The sequence below is a fragment of the Pristis pectinata genome, chromosome 10 (assembly GCF_009764475.1).
Source record: "Pristis pectinata isolate sPriPec2 chromosome 10, sPriPec2.1.pri, whole genome shotgun sequence".
In the NCBI taxonomy this organism is placed as follows: domain Eukaryota; kingdom Metazoa; phylum Chordata; class Chondrichthyes; order Rhinopristiformes; family Pristidae; genus Pristis; species Pristis pectinata.
This window is the reverse complement of record NC_067414.1, coordinates 7,020,259-7,041,710: the sequence shown is the minus strand read 5'-3', so window position 1 is coordinate 7,041,710 and position 21,452 is coordinate 7,020,259. Positions and strand designations below refer to the sequence as shown.

The following is a 21,452-nucleotide window of genomic DNA, read 5'->3' as shown; positions in this document are numbered from 1 at the left end:
ATTACATTGACACCAACCTACAGATGAAATTGCTCACAAGATTATGCATCCTAAACCCAAGTCCAGTCGATAAATATGCAGCAGAAAGAACTGTGGCCCCAAGAAACATGCTTGGGGATACCCCTCTTTCATCTGAAATAACTGCTCACCCTCAGATCCTGCTTTCCTTTTCTTAGTTTAATTTGGTATTCACATTGTCATCATCCCTTTAAATCTACGAGCTTCAATTTTGCAAACAATTATGTGGTGATTCATCAAACACCTTTAGAAAGTCCATATACACCATCAGTACAGTACCCTATTAACCATCTCCATCAGTTAATTGATGATGATAAGAGGCATAGATCAAGTGGACAGTCAGAGACTTTTTCCCAAGGCGACAATGCCTAACACGAGGGGACATAATTTTGTTGATTGGAGGAAGATATACAGTAAGAGAATGTCAGGGGTAGGTCTTTTTTTCACACAGAGAGTGGTGGGTGCGTGGAACGCACTGCCAGCAGAGGTTGTGGGGGCAGATACATTAGGGACATTTAAGAGACTCTTAGATAGACACATGAATGATAAAAAAATAGGGGGCTATGTGGGAGGGAAGGGTTAGATAGATCTTAGAGCAGGATAAAATGTCAGCACAACATTGTGGGCTGAAGGGCCTGTACTGTGCTGTAATGTTCTATGTTCTAGGAACATAGTTTTATCAATCGCAATTTGCTTTGGGGGTTAAAAAGCCATGTTGCCCATTAACGTGATTGCCAAGTGAGAATTATTTTTTGCCTTCATTAGCAAGTCATTGAATCATACAGAACAGAAACAGGCCCTTTGGTTCACCATAGCCAGATCAAGAACCAAGCCATACCAATCCCATTCATCAGCACTTGGTCCATAGTCTTCTGTCCCTTGGTGATTCAGGTGCTCAGATGCTTGTGAGAGTACCTGCCTCCACCGCCTTCTCGAGTAGTCTCTTGGTGAAATAAAATTCTTCCTCAGATCCCTCTAACTCTCTCACTTCCACACCTCAAGTCTATCCCTCAGCTTTGAGACGACTCCGTTATGGGAAAAGATTTCTCACTATCCACCCATTATGATCCCATTACCAATTTGAGGCTGACTGACCTGCAGTCACCAGGGTTATTCTTCTCACTTTTTATTTTAAAAATAAAAAAGGATTCAACACTGGTAGTTCTCCAGTCCTCTGGCACTATACTTCTATTTAACAATAAACAAAAAATAATAATTAAAGCCATCAGTATTGCCACCTTAATTTCCCTCAGTAACCAAGTATGTATTCCAACTATGATGGGCAAGGTACTTTATTTGTGCACAACCAACCTTTTATACATCTCCTCCTGAATTAATTCGATCAAAGACTCTTGTAGACTCAGCCAACTCCACCACAGGCACAACCCTCCCCACCATCAAGGACATCATCAAGAGGCAGTGCCTCAAGAAGGCAGCATCCATCACTAAGGACCCTCACCATCCGGGACATGCCCTCTTCTCATTACTACCATCGGGGAGGAGGTACAGGAGCCTGAAGACCCATACTCAATGATTCAGGAACAGCTTCTTCCCCTCCGCCATCGGATTTCTGAATGGTCCATGAACCCATGAATGCTACTTCATTATTCCTTTTTTCTTGCACTATTTATTTTGTAATTTATAGTAATTTTATGTCTTTGCACTGTACTGCTGCTGCAAAACAACAAACTTCACGACATACATGTCAGTGATAATAATTCTGATTCTGATTCCTTCGAATGATTCTATCCACCTCTTTTCTTTTATAAGAACATTCAAAAGGAACCCTTTCTTTGTTGAAGACAGCTGAAAAATACCTAGTCACCTCAATCATGTCCACTGATAACTTTGTTTCTTCAGGAACTTCACTTTTTCTTTCAAAACCCAAAAAAATACATGTGGCTACACTTTCAGTTGTTTGCATCGTTTATAAGGCAGAGTTAACATCATAAACAAATGATCTTTGTTCAACTTTTTTAATATTTTATCTGAGATCTTTGAAAATCCACTGTGAAAGGAATCAAACTTACTTTCCAATATTTTCTGGAAGTGCCTGCAGTGAGATGTCGTTCAGCGAGAGACATGTCAAATTCCGCAACTCAGGAAAACTTTCGGGTAACCTGCAAACAGATCATCAGGAGTCATAATAATGTACAATCCACAACAGTTATTAACTGGCACAAAATCACAGGCTTTATAAAAATCCTCAACAGAACGCAGTGGAATATATACACCTGGAAACACTTCCCCCTATTAAATCTTACTTCCAACAACACATTAGTCTGCTCCCTTGCAAGTGAAACCGTCATATTTGCAATATCAACTTGTTACTATAAATGACACTCCTACCAATGCCTCCCAGATCATGTGTTTCCCAGCTCCTCATACTGTCATCTTGTTGCCAAATTACAACTGCACATCCTGTTCTAAATGTCCCCCGGGACCCTCTAAACCTAGATGAACAAAGGACTGCAGATGCTGGAATCTAGAAGAAAACCACGATGATGCTGGAGGAACTCAGCAGGCCAGGCAGCATCTGTGGAGAAAAGCAGGCGGTCAACGTTTCGGGTCAGGACCCTTCTTCAGGACTGAAGATAGGAAAAGGGGAAGCCCAATATATAGGAGGGAAAAGCAGAGCAGTGATAGGTGGACAAAAGAGGGGAGGTAGGGTGGACGCAGGGTGGTGACAGGTAGATGCAGGTAAGAGATAGTGATAGGCAGGTGTGGGGGGGGGGGGGAGGGGAGAGCAGATCCACCGGGGGATGGGTCAAAGGTAAGAAGAGAGAGGAAAAAAAGAAAAGGGCTAGAGAAAAAGAGAGATAGGCTCGGAAAGGGAAGAGGAGAAGCGTGGTTAGGGGGTGGTGGGGAAGGGGGGTGGGGATTACCTAAAGTGGGAGAATTCAATGTTCATGCCATTAGGCTGCAAGGTTCCAAGACAGAAAATGAGGTGCTGTTCCTCCATTTTGCGCTTGGAGAGTTCTCCTGGCAGTGGGGGAGGCCAACGACTGACGTATCAGTGATGGTGTGGGAGGGGGAGTTGAAGTGACTGGCAACAGGGAGATGCAGATCGCGGTTACGGACATTCACTCCAAGAATATAGACAACTGTGGCTGCAGGACCATGTGGATTAATCAATGCACAGAACCAGGTTAGATCAGAAACAAAATCATCAAACATATCCAGAAACCAATATCCTATAAGACACTATATTACAGCAAGGAACCAGGCCCTTCAGCCCAACTCATCCATGACGACTGAGATTCCCATCTAAGCTAGTCCCATTTGCCTGCGTTTGGCCCATATCCCTCTAACCCTTTCCTATCCATGTACCTTTTCAATGTTGTTAATGTACCTGCCTCAACCACTTCCTCTGGCAGCTCATTCCATATACTGACCAAATGAGACTAGCTCAGATGGGACTCTTAGCCGGCATAGACCAGTTGGGCTGAAGGGCCTTTTTCCGTGCTGTATGACTCTATGACCACCCTCTGGGTGAAAAAGTTAACCCCTCAAGTTCCTATTAAACCTCTCCCCTCTCACCTTAAACCTATGCCCTCTAGTTCCTGATTCCCCAACCCTGGGGGAGAAAAGACAGTGAGCATTCACCGTATCTATGCCCCTCATGATCTTATACCTCTATAAGATCACCCCTGATACTCCTGTGGTCCAATGAAATGTTTAAAAGATAAAAACGTAACAGGAAAATTCTCCAGCAAATATTGGTTTTACCTTGTGCATAATTAAAGCCATGGTGTTCTCTCTCTAACATCCTAATATAGGTGGCAATTTTCAACCCAAAACATCCTAATTATGTGCAAAACATTAATTCTTCCAATAGCTTCATATGAATGTTTTGCGAAATCAAATACATTCCCCAAAATGGTGAAGATCCTGATCAATCCTCCTTTAATGTTAAAAGGCCTGGACAGAGTAGATGTGGCAAAGTAGTTTCCCATGGTAGGGGAGTCGAGTACAAGAGGGCACAACTTCAGGATTGAAGGGCGCCCATTCAGAACAGAGATGAGGAGAAATTTCTTTAGCCAGAGAGTGGTGAATCTGTGGAATTTGTTGCCACGGGCGGCTGTGGAGGCAAAGTCATTGGGTGTATTTAAGGCAGAGATTGATAGGTATCTGAGTAGCCAGGGCATCAAAGGTTATGGTGAGAAGGCAGGGGAGTGGGGCTAAATGGGAGAATGGATCAGCTCATGATAGAATGGTGGAGCAGACTCGATGGGCCGAATGGCTGACTTCTGCTCCTTTGTCTTATGGTCTTTAAAGTGGAAACTGAATGGAACTGCATCCCATATCAGCTGAAACACAAGACCCACCTGCCTTTCACATTACCTGAAACTGCCAATTCACCATGAGCCCAAAAGAGTGGAAAAGATGCTGGTAAAGTTTGATGCCTTTGATTTCAACCACTGATGCTAACTCTCTACAGTGGATAAAGAGTAGGATTGGATACAACCTCACAATGAGTTGCCTATAACATGACAAGGAAGACAACAGAGAGATTCCCTTCCATTATCCAGTGTTGAGATTTAGAGATTTAGGGAAGGGAAGGAGAAAATAAGTTGTTTGAAGTAGTGAAGGTACTGAACGGTAGGTACAACAAATTATTTCCTCTGACCAGGAATCCAGCATTTGGGGACGGGGGCGTTTTGGATATACAATCTTAAAATAAGATATTAAGACAGCAAAGTGGCACAGCAACTACCTCAGAGCTCCAGAGACCCGGGTTCAATCCTGACCTCGGGTACCATTTTGTACGGAGCTTGCATGTTCTCTCTGTGACCACGTGGGTTTCTCCCGGATCTTCCAGCTTCTTCCCACAGCCCAAAGACATGCGGATCTGGAGGTTGATTGGCAGCTGTAAATTTGCCCCTAGTGTGCAGGTGAGCGGTAGAATACACACCAATTTTTATCGATGCACCATAGAAAGCATCCTACCTGGATGCATCACGACTTGGTATGGCAACTGCTCTGTCTGGGACCACAAAAAACTGCAGAGAGTTGTGGACACAGCCCAGAGCATCACAGACACCAGCCTCCCCTCCTTGAACTCTGTCTATACCTCTCGATGCCTTGGTGAGCAGCCAGCATAATCGAAGACCCCACCCAACTGGGTCATTCTCTCTTCTCCCCTCTCCCATCAGGCAGAAGATACAGGACCCTGAGGGCACGTACCACCAGGCTCAAGGACAGCTCAAGCATCACCAATAGCCTGTCCTGGTCCAACCACGCCATGGCTAAGAAAGCTCACCAGCACCTCTACTTTCTCAGAAGACCAAAGAAATTTGGCACGTCCCCTTTGACACTCACCAACTTCTATCGATGCACCATAGAAAGCATCCTATCTGGATGCATCATGGCTTGGTACGGCAACTGACCTGCCCAGGACCGCAAGAAACGGCACTGAGTTGTGGACACATCTGAGCAACCAGCCTCCCCTCCATGGACTCTATACTTCTCACTGCCTCGGTAAAGCAGCCAGCATAATTAAAGACACCACCCACACCAGACATTTACTCTTCTCCCCTCTCCCATCAGGCAGAAGACACAAAAGCCTGAAAGCACGTACCACCAGGCTCAAGGACAACTCCTGTCCTGCTGTTATAAAACCATTGAACGGTTCCCTAGTACGATAAGGTGGACCCGACCTCACAATCTACCTCGTTATGACCTTGCAGTTTATTGCCTACCTGCACTGCACTCTCTCTGTCGCTGTGACGCTTCACTCTGCATTCTATATTGTTTTATCCTGTATTACCTCAATGCACTGTGTAATGAATTGATCTGTACGAACGGTATGCAAGACAAGTTCTTCACTGTACCTCAGTACATGTGACAATAATAAACCAATACCAGTTCCAAACTTCATTTTGAGACACTGAAGTATTAACTGAACACAGGGGCTCCCTGGGTTATGGAAGACCTGACTTGCAGAAATCTGACTTTACACAAATTCTCTCAACATTTTAAAAATATTATTCAAGATTGTAATAGCAGTAATAACTTTTTGTGGTATATAATGACTGGATACACTATATATTCCATTAGTTTAATTAGGGGTAATGTTAGGGTGATTATTCAATGAAATGGAAGAAGTCTAGCAAATGTACATAGAGCAATATGACATAGGTCACTGCAGAAAACGGACGTTTGTCCTACGGAGAAATCGGCTTACCCACAATTTTTGGGAATGGAACCCCTACGTTACCCGGGGGCTGCCTGTATACATTATATGAAATGGATAACCTGTCTTCACAAAGGAAGCAAATAAGTTTAGGGTATGCTAAACCAGGAGAGGGAAGCTGTGAACAGGATGGTAAAGACTAAGCGATTGTACTAAAAAGATTTATGCTACTGAAGCTCATTAAGTTGGTAAAATGGAATGCATTCTACTCTGTGGTTAAACAAAAGCCATTGGGGATTGCAACTTCACAGAAACAATTGAAACTAGAATGCTGTGCCACTCAGCAGGGTACAGTGGAAGGCTTTGGAGGATGGTGACGTGGACTTAATGTCTGCCACATTCTGTTTTTGCAGTTAGTTGAAGAATATGATAATGGAAGGTAGTAATAGGAATTCATCAAAATAGCTTCTCCCCCATTGTATTTTACACTGCCTGGGAATATAATATAGAAAAAACTCTGATTAGGATTGCATACAGAGTAGAGATTGCTGACAGGTCGAGAGACAGAGAAGGGACAGGTCATCTTTACATCAACTGTACGGGATGTCATAAATAACACGTTATGCAAAATGCACAGGCAACCTACTGCTTAAATTTTACTTTTGCAAAAAAAAAAATTCATAAATTTTGTTCAATTATTACCAATATCTCAATACCCCTCATGTACGCAATCCCAATCAGGTATGCAAAGTTTTTTCTATATTATATTCCCAGGCAGTGTAAAATACAATGGGGGAGAAGCTATTTTGATGAATTCCTATTACTACCTTCCATTATCATATTCTTCAACTAACTGCAAAAACAGAATGTGGCAGACATTAAGTCATAAAAAAATCACCACTCATTAATTCAGCCATTTCATAATATTTTGCATAAATTGTCCTTAATCCTCAAAATGCTAATACTTCTAATGCACAAGTTATTTAGTTCTAACAACAATGTATTGTGCTTAATCAATGGTGCACTTTGATGTTTGGTTAGAAAGCAGTTCACACTAAACACACAATGAACGTGAATGGTTCATTCTATATTGCAGTTCTTTTTACCTGGTCAAGGGATTGCCACTAAAATCTGCTATTTGTAATGATTTGCAAAATGAGATGCTCTCTGGAATTTCCATAATATCTGCAAGAAGAAAAATAGATTAAATTAGTCACGTATTTGATCTATACAACTATGTTTAAGAGGCATTTAGACACACTTACTAAGGAAACACATAAAAGGACATGGTCCTAAAGTGGGCAAATGGGATTAGTCTATCTGGGCAAATAGGGTGGCATGGGTGTGGTGTTCTAAAGGGCTGTTTCTGAGCTTTACAATTCTTTTACTCTAGTTAGCCTTCCAAACAAATGGCAAAATGATGGGCAGCCTTCACTTGAAGGCATCCAAAACACATTTATCTAATGCTGCACAGTGCAGTCATATCATGTGTTGGTGTCAAAACAGATCCTCTATACGAAAAGTGTGATATATCTAACAATAGCATGGAGAACGGTGCCCACAGGTGGGAGATAGTGTTGTCCAATGCTAGCCAACTATTGGCCACACCATCTGCAGCAAACTGAGGAAATGTCCAATGACAAGCACTCTTTTTAAGATGCTCTCGCTCTCACCAACAATCAGGCTCGGATTTCCAACTTGGTGCAGTGCAACTATCAATGTTTATTAAACCAAATGCCAAGTCGGCAACGCAATCACAAATCAGGCGTGCCAGCATCTTTACTTTCTTACGAGGTTGGGGAGGTTCAACATGTTACCAAACACTCTAGAACTGTTGAAAGGTTCCTGACTGGTTGCATCAGGGTCTGATACAGCAATTCAAATGCGCAGGAACACGAGAAGCTGCAGAGAGCAGTGGACTCAGCCCAATACATCACGGGCACATCCCTCCCCACCATCGGGAGTATCTACAGGAGGCGCTGCCTCAAGAAGGCAACATCCATCAAAGATCTCCACCATCAGGGCCATGCCATCTTCTCGCAGCTACCATCGGGCAGGAGGTACAGAAGCCTGAAGTCCCACACCACCAGGTTCAGGAACAGCTATTTCCCTTCAACCATTGAAGTCTTGAACCAACCAGCACAACCCTAATCACTACCTCAGTACAGCAACTATGACCACTTTGACCACTTTGCACTACAACACACTTTGTTCTAATTTTGCTCTTTCTTGTAAACAAAAATTGTGTATAATTTATGTTTTTCCTGTGAATGCTACTTATCTGATGCTATGTGCCTGTGATGCTGCTGCAATTGTTTTCAGTGTACTTGTGCATATGACAATAAGATATCTTTATTAGTCACATATACATCCAAACACACAGTGAAATGCATCTTTACGTAGAGTTTTCTGAGGGCAGCCCGCAAGTGTCGCCACGCTTCCGGCACCAACATAGCATGCACACAGCTTCCTAACCCGTACGTCTTTGCAATGTGGGAGGAAACCGGAGCACCCAGAGGAGACATACACAGACACAGGGAGAACGTACAAACTTCTTACAGACAGCGGCCGGAATTGAACCTGTGTCGTTGGCGCTGTAATAGTGTTATGCTAACCGCTACACTACCGGAATAAACTCAACTTTGACACAATTCACCCTTTTGGTGAAAAGAAATCAAATGAACATATCCTTCCTTTCCAACTGCTCCCAGTTTCTATCCAAAAAAGAACCCAAGTTCAATCCCAGCCTGCACTCAGGTCATTGGCCTTGGCCAACGTAGCCGAAACAGGACAAGTTGCCCCAAGCTAGGAAGATGGAAATAAGCAAGTGTTCCTGCTCCCAATCACTCTGACATTCCCTGTTAGAAGTTGGCCTGTCCTTTGATGGAGAACCTGTAACGGCTTTGATCCGTCCAACAGAGGAGGTTTACAAGAATGATCCCAGGGATGAAAGGATTAACGTATGAGGAGCGTTTGATGTCTCTGGGCCTGCACTCGATGGAGTTCAGAAGGATGAGGGGGGATCTCATTGAAACCGACCAGATACTGAAAGGCCTGGATAGAGTGGACGTGGAGAGGACGTTTCCAGCAGTGGTAGACTCTAGGACCAGAGGGCACAGCCTCAGAATAGAAGGACGTCCCTTTAGAACAGTGATGGAAAGGAATTTCTTCAGCCAGAAGGTGGTGAATCTGTGGAATTCATTGCCACAGACGGCTGTGGAGGCCAAGTCACTGGGTGTATTTAAAGTGGAGGTTGATAGGTTCTTGATTAGTAAGGGCGTCAAAGGTTACGGGGAGAAGGCAGGAGAATGGGGTTGAGAGGGAAAAATAAATCAGCCATGATCGAATGGGGGAGCAAACTCCATGGGCCAAATGGCCTAATTCTGCTCCTATATTTTATGGACAGTATCCTGCTGATGTACACTGTGAAGGCTGGTAGAGGGGGCAACCAAGATGACAGGGGAAAAGGAAACTAGTTAAAGCAGTGGGAGTGTAAATTGCTACTTGCAGTTATACAGTTTACATTCAAAAGATCTGATATGCAGGCTTACGTCTCAAAGTACGTGTCTCAGGAAATATTCCATTTGAGACATAAAAAAGATACATCATGGTTGATGGGGATAATCACTCAGCTAACTTGGCCAGACAACCCAAACATGGCAACGCGCCCAGTCCCAATACCATGCTGCTCCCACTACAAGAAGAAATATTAATTCCTGCAGTGGTGAGAAGAGAAAGCGTTCCAAATCTTTTCTAAACAAACAGTTTACAACCTCTTCTTTGCAGTTTTTTTTTTGCAAGATATGGATGTTACTGTCAAGGCCAGCATTTATCACCCATTCGACATCAGAATCAGATTTATTATAACCAACTTAGATGACGTGAAATGTGTTGTTTTGCAGCAGCAGTACAGTGCAAAGACATAAAATTACTATAAATTACAAAATTAAATAAATAGTGCAGAAACAAAGGAATAACGAGGTAGTGTTCATGGACCGTTCAAAAATCTGATGGCGGAGGGGAAGAAGCTGTTCCTGAATCGTTGAGTGTGGGTCTTCAGGCTCCTGTACCTCCTCCCTGATGGTAGTAATGGGAAGAGGGCATGTCCTGGGTGGTGAGGGTCCTTAACGACAGATGCCGCCTTCTTAAGGCGTTCTCGATGTTCTTAAGATGTTCTTAAGATGTTCTCGATGGTGGGGAGGGTTGTGCCCATGATGGAGCTGGCTAAGTCTACAACCCTCTGCACAAAGCTGATTAACTTGCCTGACACTTCCACAGTGCCACAGGGTGAAAGGGTTTGAGTATTACCTTTTAGCACAAATTGGGTAAAGAGAGAATATTTCCCTTTTTTTTTGGATGATAGTAACCAATCTGATGTGGTTCAAGAGTAATTTTTTCAGTTAACCGCCATCAAAACTACTGGCACCTTTTTTTAAAAAAAAGACTTTTAAATACCATTTTCATTTAATTATCTGAGTTTAAAATCCTCCATGACAGCTGCGGAGATTAGACTCTTGCTTCTGAATCATCCTAATGCACCAATCCACAATCACGATGTCTGTAAAGCTTTCGGTGCATTTTGAATTCACAACTCCCTTATAACAGTTTTAGAAATGCAAATCTACAAAAACTGTAAACAGATCTGAAAAAGACTTTAACAATATAAATGGTTCAATTGAAATTCCAAAACATTTCTTGGTGAAGCATCCGCTGTTTTGCTACTGATTCTGCTGAAGGAATTAGATCGAAAATTAATAAGCAGATTAAGACAAGTAGCCTAGTCTCCAAGTGAGATATATCTGGCACAGAACACCATGCATTTAAAGAAACCTAAACTAAAGAAAGATGCTTCAGCAGCAGAGGAAACATACTTCAGAAATAATTAGCACCCAAGGCAAAGGTGAGAACCAGAATCAGAAAGAATCCAAGTGAGTTTGGTCCAAGTCGGAGGAGGACAATGCTATCTTTGAGAAATGAACAACAAACCTGAACATTGCTCCAGCCAGATTGCGCACACTAGTGCTGGATTCAAGTGCCAAGGGATACAAGCCAAACTGAGAAGAAATCACTGTTAACTACTTCGGGACAAATAAACAATTCTTAAATTTAGAGAAGACTACTTCAATAGAAATTTAGATTCATGACAGCATGAAGGAAATGGATTGCAAAACATAGTGAAAAGTGTGGGTTAATTGAGCTACTAACAGACACGGGACCTCAAAACTATTCTAATGAAATAATGGGTTACTGACTGTACATAACCTATGAACAAAGAAGAACGCACGACCTGCCACTTCTTTTCTGGCACCTTGCTACAACTATCCAACCAGTCCCACTTGCCTTGCTCTTTACTGCAGTCTCCTATTCCCCTTTGATAGTTACCAACAAGCCTATTTCCACACCCTCTCAGGTAGTGCACTCCAGGTCACAATGTGCTACAGACAAAGAATTCTCACCTGTCCTCTTGCTTTTCTACCCATTAAATTCAATCTCCTCAAATTATAAACACTTCCACGCAGTGTAGCAGTTAGCATTAACACTATTACAGCGCCAGCGACCCGGGTTCAATTCCCGCCGCTGTCTGTAAGGAGTTTGTACGTTCTCCCTGTGTCTGCGTGGGTTTCGCTCCGGGCGTTCTGGTTTCCTCCCACATTCCAAAGACATCCGGGTTAGGAAGTTGTGGGCATGCTATGTTGGCGCCGGAAGCGTGGCGACACTTGCGGGCTGCCCCCAGAACACTCCACGCAGAAGATGTATTTCACTGTGTGTTTCGATGTACACGTGACTAATAAAGAAATCTTATCTAATTTCATTTGCTCATCATTCTGGTGATCTCTATTAATTTTCCCCCTAACCTTCTGCTGTAAGGCATGCAAACCCAACTTCACCAGCATCGCTGCACAACTAGGTCCCTTACTTCTGATCCCTGGTTTAAGCTTCTCAATGCAAACCAACATTTTAGTACAGAAAACTATCCAGTCATCCTTTGGTACCTCTTCCTAATATAATGCAAGGAAAATTTTATGCACCGAGTGAATTACGTAGCCCGAAATTATTTTCAGTCATGGGTTTCCATTTGTAAATACTGCAGTTTACCACGTAGCTTCAGAACTGGGTTTGCATTCAAAACAGAAAATCTGCCACAATGGTTTGATGTCCATCTACTGATCCACATACAGAACATTAATGCCACTGCAAGATTTCATCTAACTCACAGGAGTAACAAACCGCATTTCTGTTAAAATAGAAGGGAATCTGTGGGTGATGGGGAAGAGTGTACAATGAGCTATTTAACCCACTAATAGAGAAAAAAATATAAGGAGTTAATACAACCTTAAATCAGGACTGAGTATTGTTCCATAAAACAAAATGTTTTGCCTTCAAGTAACCTTGAAATGACCTGATTTAAGAAGCCAAAAAGCAAACTAGAGTCCTAATTAACAGTCCACGGTATACTTTGTTTGGAAATCCATTCCTCATTTTGCATTGTATTCCTATTTAGGTTTCTGTTAAAGGTCCTAAATCGTATTAAACCAAGAACATAATTATAAAATTGATGTTAAGGGATTGATTAAGGCAATGCACAGATTACTCTTATTATAAAAAGTTGTGAGATAAGCATAGGAGTGACTTTCTAAAATAAATTCTAAACTCCATCAGCACACCAGGAAGTCCTAAAGTCAACACCCCATGGCACCACACAAGTGCACTTTTTTGAGAATGCATCAAAAGTGTTCTGAACCATTAGCTTCTGTTTCATTCCCATTAAAAACTATACTAAAAACTCTTAACATTTAAGTTCAAATAAAAACAAAACAAAATCACTTTAAAATAATGACTAGCTTAAACTAAAGCAAAATAATTAAAAGAATTACTTGCCTTTCCCTACGTCTCCTGTTCTTTATGCTTTAGAAACATAGAAAACCTACAGCACAATTCAGGCCCTTTGGCCCACAAAGCTGTGCCGAACATGTCCCTACCCTAGAAATTACTAGACTTACCCATAGCCCTCTATTTTTCTCGGCTCCATGTACCTAATAGAAACATAGAAAACCTACAGCACAATTCAATAAGTAGAACACTTGAGACTTCAGAGTTCTGTACAAAACTCCGGAACCTGCGATGACCAGGTATCAAACCCGGGTCAACTGCTTGGGAAGCAGCCATGCTCACCACTATACCACCATTGCCAAATTAATGGTGTGTTAAATCCCATGCCATGTCTAATGTGGCACTGTATCAGAGTAGCAATTCCACCCAGAAGGAATGCTAGGGAAATCCCAGCAAGATTTGGCTCTGCCTTAGTATCGATGCACCATAGAAAGCATCCTATTTGGATGCATCACAGCTTGGTATGGCAACAGCTCTGCCCAGGACCAAAAGAAACTGCAGAGAGTCATGGGCACAGCCCAGTGCATCACGGAAATCAACCTCCCCTCCATGGACTCTGTCTTTACCTCTCGCTGCCTTGGTGAAGCAGCCAGCATAATCAAAGATGCCACCCACCCGGGTCATTCTCTCTTCTCTCTCGCATCAGGCAGAAGATACAGAAGCCTGAGGGCACGTACCACCAAGCTCAAGGACAGCTTCTATCCCGCTGTGATAAGACCATTGAGCGGTTCCCTTATATGATGAGATGGACTCTGACCTCACAATCTACCTTGTTTGATCTTGTACCTTACTGTCTACCTACAATGCACTTCCCTGTAGCTGTGACACTTTACTCTGTATTCTGTTATTGTTTTTACCCTGTACTACCTCAATGCACTGTGTAATGAATTGATCTGTACAATCGGCATGCAAGACAAGATTTTCGCTGTACCTCGGTACAAGTGACAACAATAAACCAGTACCAATGTGTTGGAATGGTGAAGTAAGATAAGGTCAGATTTCTTTATTAGTCACATGTACATGGAAACACACAGTGAAATGCATCTTTGTGTTGTGTTCGGAGGGCAGCCCGCAAGTGTCACCAATCTTCCGGCGCCAACATAGCATGCCTACAACTTCCTAACCCGTACGTCTCTGGAATGTGGGAGGAAACCGGAGCACCCGGAGGAAACCAGCCAGAAACATGGGGGATTTGTTGGTTTTGGCTTGGTCATAGCGACAAACTAATTGAGGTCAAAAAGGGACCAATAACTTTCTAATTCTTCGACCATCCTGCCAGTGATATTAATGGTGGAGTTACTAATTCCAGCAACAATCAGTCCACAGTGGACCCAGACAAAGGTGAAACTGCTCCCACTGATGGAATGCATTCGGAGCCATGGGTCCAAAGTCCATCCCAACCACACATAACCACCTTTTATCTGTGCTCCATTGGAAGCAAATCACTTTATATTGGAACTGGTCAGTGACAATAAAAAATGAAATTATCATTGAACATATTTTAAAAAGCATTACAAAGGAGCTAAGCACATGAGAAACAGGTCACCCAGCCCCTTGTGCCTGATCCATTGTACAATAAGATCATTGTACTCCCCATCATTTTCTTGCACTAACTCCATATCCCAATTCCCTTAATTTCCAAATATATATCAAGTCCTGCCCTGAATACAAGATAGATATCTTCATTAGTCACATGTACATGGAAACACACAGTGAAATGCATCTTTTGCGTAGAGTGTTCTGGGGGCAGCCCGCAAGTGTCGCCACGCTTCCGGCGCCAACATAGCACGCCCACAATTTCCTAACCTGTACGTCTTTGGAATGTGGGAGGAAACCGGAGCACCCGGAGAAAACCCACGCAGACACAGGGAGAACGTACAAACTCCTTACAGACAGCGGCCAGAATTGAACCCGGGTCGCTGGTGCTGTAATAGCATTACGCTAACCGCTACACTACCGGAATATATTAAGCAACCGAGACTCCACAGTCCTCAGGTGCAGAAGTGCAAAAATTCATTACGCACTGCGGACATTTTTTTCTGATCCCTTATCTTGAGGCAATGACCCTGGTTCCACACACCTCAACCAGAAGGAAAAAAAAAACAGCTCTGTACTTGCACAGTCAAACACCTCATCTTCTGCCTTGGGAGTCTCCAATCTGACGGCCTCAACATCGATTTCTCGAACTTCTGGTAACCCCTCCCATCTCACCCCCCCCCCACTTTGTTTTCCCTCATTCCTGTGGCCCCCTCACCCCTTCTCCCACCCTCATGACCTGCCCATCTATTCCCCACCTGCCTCCCTTTATTCCATGGTCCACTGCCTTGTCCTACTGGATTCCTTCTTCAGCCCTTTACCTCTTCTACCCATCACCTCCCAGCTTTTTACATCTCCACCTCCCCCACCCACCTTCCCTCCCCCTCTCAGCCGGACTCACCTGTCACCTGCCTGTGTGGTCCTCCCCCTCCCTTCTTATTCTGGCTTCTGCCCTCTTCCTTTCCAGTCCCGATGAAGGGTCTCGACCCAAAACATCGACTGTTTACTTCCCTCCGTAGATGCTGCCTGACCTGCTGAGTTCCTCCAGCATTTTGTGCGTGTTGTTAGAGTCAAATTCTGTGTTTCATTGATATCACCTCTGTTCGTCCAAACTCAAAGAGTGGAGGCCCAAGACTGCTTATCTGTCCTCCTGTGACAACTGAACCACCCACCCCAAACTCCGTTCCCACCAGCCAGGGAACCAACCTGCTAAACCTTTACTACACTCCTTTTCGCAAAAATATCCTTCCTCAGATGAAGGAGACCAGATCTACATGCAATGTTCCTGGGGCAATTTCACAAGAGCTCTGTATAATTGGAGCAAGACGTCTCTACTCTTGAACAAGTCCTCTTGCAATAATGGCCAACATACCAGTTGTTTTCCTGACTGAGAGCTAACGAGCAGGTATAGCAAGCCGTGATTCACGCACAAGGATACTCTGAACACCAACTGCTTTCCACTTAAAAATACTCCACCTTTGTACTTTTCCCATTACAATTTCCCACATTATATCCCATTCGGCAGCACCTCGCCCTTTTATTGATGCTCAGCTTCTCCCTTGTAGCCTCACCATTTACTTCAAACAACACACATCGGCTCCCAGCTTAGTAACATCAGCTAACTTGGATGCAAGACTTATGATTCCCTTACCCAAATTATCGACGGAGATGGTGGGGAGCTGGAGTCTCAGCACCCCACTGAACACAGTCTCCCAACCTAAAAATGATCCATTTATTCCTACTCCCCATTTTCTGACCATTAACCAATCCAGAATTTAACTTTATTACCCCCAATCCCACGAGATCTACTTTTATTTACCAACCCCTCATGTGGCGCTTTACCAAAGGCCTTCTCCAAGTACAAGTGCACAAATTCACCGACGACACCACTGTTGTCGGACAAATCACGGGTGGTAATGAGTCAGCTTACTGGAGTGAGATAGGACACCTGGTCGAGTGGTGTCGCAACAACCTATGGCTCAACACCAGTAAAACTAAAGAGCTGATTGTTGACTTCAGGAAGGGGGAAGGAGGGCAAACATGCGCCAGTCTGCATTGGCGGATCGGCGGTGGAGAGAGTCAGCAGCTTTAAATTCCTGGGCGTTAACATATCGGATGACCTGTCCTGGGCCTAGCACATGAATGCAATCACAAGGAAGGCGCGCCAGCAGCTTTACTTTCTTGAGGAGGTTCGGTTTGTCAGCGAATACTTTAACAAACTTCTACAGATGCACTGTTGAAAGTATCCTGACTGGTTGCATCGTGGTCTTGTACGGTAGTTCGAATGTGCAGGAACACAAAAAGCTGTAGAGAGTAGTGGACACAGCCCAAGACAGCACGGGCACATCACTCCCCACCATCGGTATAATCTACAGGAGGTGCTGCCTCAAGAAGGCAACACCCATCATCAAATATCCCCACCATCCAGGCCATGCCATCTTCTCACAGCTACCATCAGGCAGGAGATACAGAAGCCTATAGACCCACACCACCAGGTTCAGGAACAGCTACTTCCCTTCAACCATTCGGTTCTTGAACTAACTGGCACAACCCTAATCACTACAGTTTAACAACACTATGACTACTGTGATCAATTTGCACTTCAATGGACTTTTTTTATGTTCCAATTGTGTTTTCTTGTAAAAGTTGTGTATAATTTATGTTTTTCTTGCGAATGCTGCTTATCTGATGCTGTGTGCCTGTGATGCTGCTGCAAGTAAGTTTTTCACTGCAACTGTGTACACGTATTTGAGCATATGACAATAACCTCGACTTTGACCACATCCATCGGTTCACCTGGTCTATTCCCTTGTATACCTTCAGAAAGCATGAATAGATTTGTCAAACCCGATTTCTCTTTCATTAGTCCGTGTTCTCACAGCGTAACACTTTACAGCGCCAGTGACCTGGGTTCAATTCCGGCTGCTGTCTGTAAGGAGCTTGTACATTCTCCCCGTGTCTGCATGGTTTTCCTCCGGGTGCTCCGGTTTCCTCCCACATTCCAAAGCCGTATGGGTTAGGAAGTTGTGGGCATGCTATGTTGGCACCAGAAGCGTGGCGACACTTGCGGGCTGCTCCCAGAACACACTATGCAAAAGGTGCATTTCACTGTGTGTTTCAATGTACATGTGACTAATAAAGATATCTTATTTTTAAGTGCCATGTGAACATTTCTGTGTGGATCAAGGAAGGAGAATTTTCCCTGCTAGTAATGTCAAGCTAACTGCTCTCTAGTTCTCAATTTTACTTTCGTTCTTTCCTCAAGTAGTAGGGTTACATTTGCTACCTTCCAACTGCAGGACCCATTCCAGAAAGCATAGCATTTTGTTGGGCGAGAACCATTACGTCCACTATCATTTCAGAACCTTGGGGGTGCAGATACTGAGATGCTGGAGATTTAATCAGTTTTTCAGCCTCAACATTCTCCCCAATACTTTCTTTCTATCTTGGCTTGGCTCCCTCCTTCACTCTCGACCTGTTGTTCTCCACAGATTTTCCAATCTTGCCTCCAACCACCAATCCTCTAAGAAAACGCTGGGGACACATAACCACATCAGCACTGGTGGAATATTTTTAACAAAAATTTACAATACCATAAATTGCACTGCATGCTATCATCAGGAGTAATGGTTCTTTAACGTTCAAGACAAGCAGTTAATGGTAGTGTAGCGGTTACCGTGACACCACTACAGCGCCAGCGACCCGGGTTCAATTCCGGCCACTGTCTGTAAGGAGTTTGTATGTTCTCCCAGTGTCTGCGTGGGTTTCCTCCGGGTGTTCCGGTTTCCTCCCACATTCCAAAGACGTACAGATTAGGAAGTTGTGGGCATGCTATGTTGGTGCCGGAAGAGTGACGACACTTGCGGGCTGCCCCCAGCACATTCTCAGTAACACAAAAAAAGATGCATTTCACTGTGTTTCGATGTACATGCGACCAATAAATAAATATCTAAATTTCTAACCAGCTTTTCTGTACTGGAGTCACTTGATAAAAACTTTAAGATTGCAGACTGACATACAAGTCCCACAAACAGCAACGTCAATTATCCACCGGGTAACTATATTCCTAGTTATTCATTAGAATACAATCTTGTACCAGGAGGTCACATTTAATGCATCTTGCACTCTCAAACCAAAAACAGGATACAGCTTCACTATATTCACCTTTTTCTTTACTTAGGCAGGTATTAACTAACATACTTAATCTGATTCAAGCAATCCGATACAGAAGAGCTTCATTCATTAGTGGTGAAACATGCCACATAATATAGAGAAACAAAGGACTGCAGGTACTGGAATCTAGACGAAAAACACAATGAAGCTGGAGGAACTCAGCAGGCCAGGAGGCATCCATGGAGAAAAGCAGGCGGTCAACGTTTCAGATCAGGTTTTCGCTCCTGTATACTGGGCTTCCCCTTTTCCTATCTTCAGTCCTGAAGAAGGGTCCTGACCCGAAATATTGACCACCTGCTTTTCTCCACGGATGCTGCCTGGCCTGCTGAGTTCCTCCAGCATCATCGTGTTTTTCATGCCACATAACATAGTTGGTTAACACTCAGCTAAAATCTCTGCATATCCAAGGAAATATCTTGAAGATTATCAGTATTGTGGCAACAATCTTGGACAGATTCAATCCAACTGAGCTTCTCAGCCCATCTTTGGACAACCCAAAATGAGGGATTGCTCCTGACTTACAGAGGAAACTTAAATGTTCAAAATATCATTCTCAAAGACGATGAAAGCAGTGAAAGATTAAGCCAAACCCAGAAGTGGATGAGAAAAAGATTGAATGGAACTAAACCGCAAATACCTGTCAAAGGGGTACTGCTCAGCAGAAAGAATGATTGAAGGAATGGCTTGGAGCTTACTGTTTCCAATTCAGAATGCACGGAACCCATGACTAAGACAGGAGCTGCCCATCATTTACACCAATCCAACCCTAACCCGGTCCAACCACGTAGACGCCACGGCCAAGAAAGCTCACCAGCGCGACTATTTCCTCAGGATGCTAAAGACATTTGGCATGTCCCCTTTGACACGCACCAATTTTTATCGATGCACCATAGAAAGCATCCTATCTGGATGCATCACAGCTTGGTACGGCAACTGCTCTGCCCAGGACTGCAAGAAACTGCAGAGAATTGGGGACACAGCCCAGCGCATCACGGAAACCAGCCTCCCCTCCATGGACTGTCTATACCTCTCGCTGCCTTGGTGAAGCAGCCAGCATAATCAAAGACCCCACCCGCCCGGGACATTCTCTCTTCTCCCCTCTCCCATCAGGCAGAAGATACAGGAGCCTGAGGGCACGTACCACCAGGCTCAAGGACAGCTTCTATCCCATAGTGATAAGACAATTGAATGGTTGCCTCATAGGATGAGATGGACTCTTGACCTCACAATCTACCTTGTTTGACCTTGCACCTTATTGTCTACCGGCAACGCACTTCCCTGTTGCTGTGTCTACCTGCAATGTAGCTTCCCTGTAGCATGCATTTAAGGTGAGAGGGGATAGGTTCAGAAGAGACGTGAGGGGTAAGCTTTTTTTACGCAGATAGTGGTGGATGCCTGGAATGCGTTGCCTGATAGGGTGGTGGAGGCAAATTCATTGGGGGCTTTTAAGAGGGGCTTGGATGGGCACATGAATGAGAGGAAAATGGAGGGATATGGGCAATCTGTAGGTAGGAGGGATTAGCTACGTCGGCACAACATTGTGGGCCGAAGGGCCTGTTCTGTGCTGGACCGTTCTGTGTTCTATGTGACATTTTACTCTGTATTCTGTTATTGTTTTTACCCTGTACTACCTCAATGCACTGTGTAATGAATTGACCTGTACAATCGGTATGCAAGACAAGTTTTTCATTGTACCTCGGTACAAGTGACAATAATAAACCAATACTAATGCCCATTTTATTCTCCCCGCATTGCCATCAACACCTCCAAGATTCTACCACTCAGCTACACACCAGGGGCAATTAACCTACCCGATTAACCCATCAACCTGCGCACAAGGGCAGGCACGGTAGTGTAGCGGTTAGTGTGACGCTATTACAGCGCCAGCGACCCGGGTTCAATTCCCGCCGCTGTCTGTAAGGAGTTTGTACATTCTCCCCGTGTCTGCGTGGGTTTCCTCCGGGTGCTCCGGTTTCCTCCCACATTCCAAAGACGTACGGGTTAGGAAGTTGTGGGCATGCTATGTTGGCGCCAGAAGCATGGCGACACTTGCAGGCTGCCCCCAGAACACTACGCAAAAAGATGCATTTCACTGTGTGTTTCGATGCACATGTGACTAATAAAGCTATCTTATGGCATCTGGGAGAAAACCCATATGGTCACAAGGAGAATGAGCAAACTCCACACAGACAGGGGGCCAGGGTGCAAGTGGGGTGCGCAGCCGCAGTCCGCACTGTGGGTTGGGAGTGCGGACGTAGCTGGGGTTGGTTCCCAAAACACCAGGGTCAGAAGACCAGAACACCAGGGAGTCAGAAACGCGGGGCCAGGGTCTGAAGTGCTTGTATATTCCTTGCTTCCTTTAAACGTACCAGGTTCACTGTACAATTTATGACACTGCTCTGTAATATGTGTAAAAAAGTGAATTAAAGTTGTTTTGGGTATTAATAGGAATGACATCCAATCATCTGGAAAATCTGATTGTTTGGCACCACCAAATCTGTGGGTAGCATTCGTTTGTTATTGTCACGTGTACAGCGAAAAACTGTTTGCGTTCCATCCAGAAAGATCATGCCATACATAAGTATATCAAGGTAGTTAAAAAGAAAACAGAGCGCAGAATATAGTGTTGTAGCTACAGAGAAAGTGCAGTGCAGGTAAACAAATAAAGTACAAGGGCCACGACAAGGTAGATTGGTAG

At 44.0% G+C, this 21,452-nt stretch overlaps 1 protein-coding gene across 2 annotated transcripts in view; it reads right to left on the bottom strand.

Moving 5' to 3' along the window:
• The window catches only part of lrrc1 (leucine rich repeat containing 1), a 179,536-nt gene that overhangs the window by 103,174 nt on the left and 54,910 nt on the right, over window positions 1–21,452 (bottom strand). For both annotated transcript variants that reach the window (XM_052024396.1, XM_052024395.1), the window contains exons 4-5: window positions 7,261–7,339; window positions 2,049–2,138 (exon numbers count right to left, since the gene is read on the bottom strand). In XM_052024396.1, coding sequence (XP_051880356.1) covers window positions 2,049–2,138; window positions 7,261–7,339 — 169 coding nt within the window. The remainder of the gene's footprint in view (window positions 1–2,048; window positions 2,139–7,260; window positions 7,340–21,452) is intronic.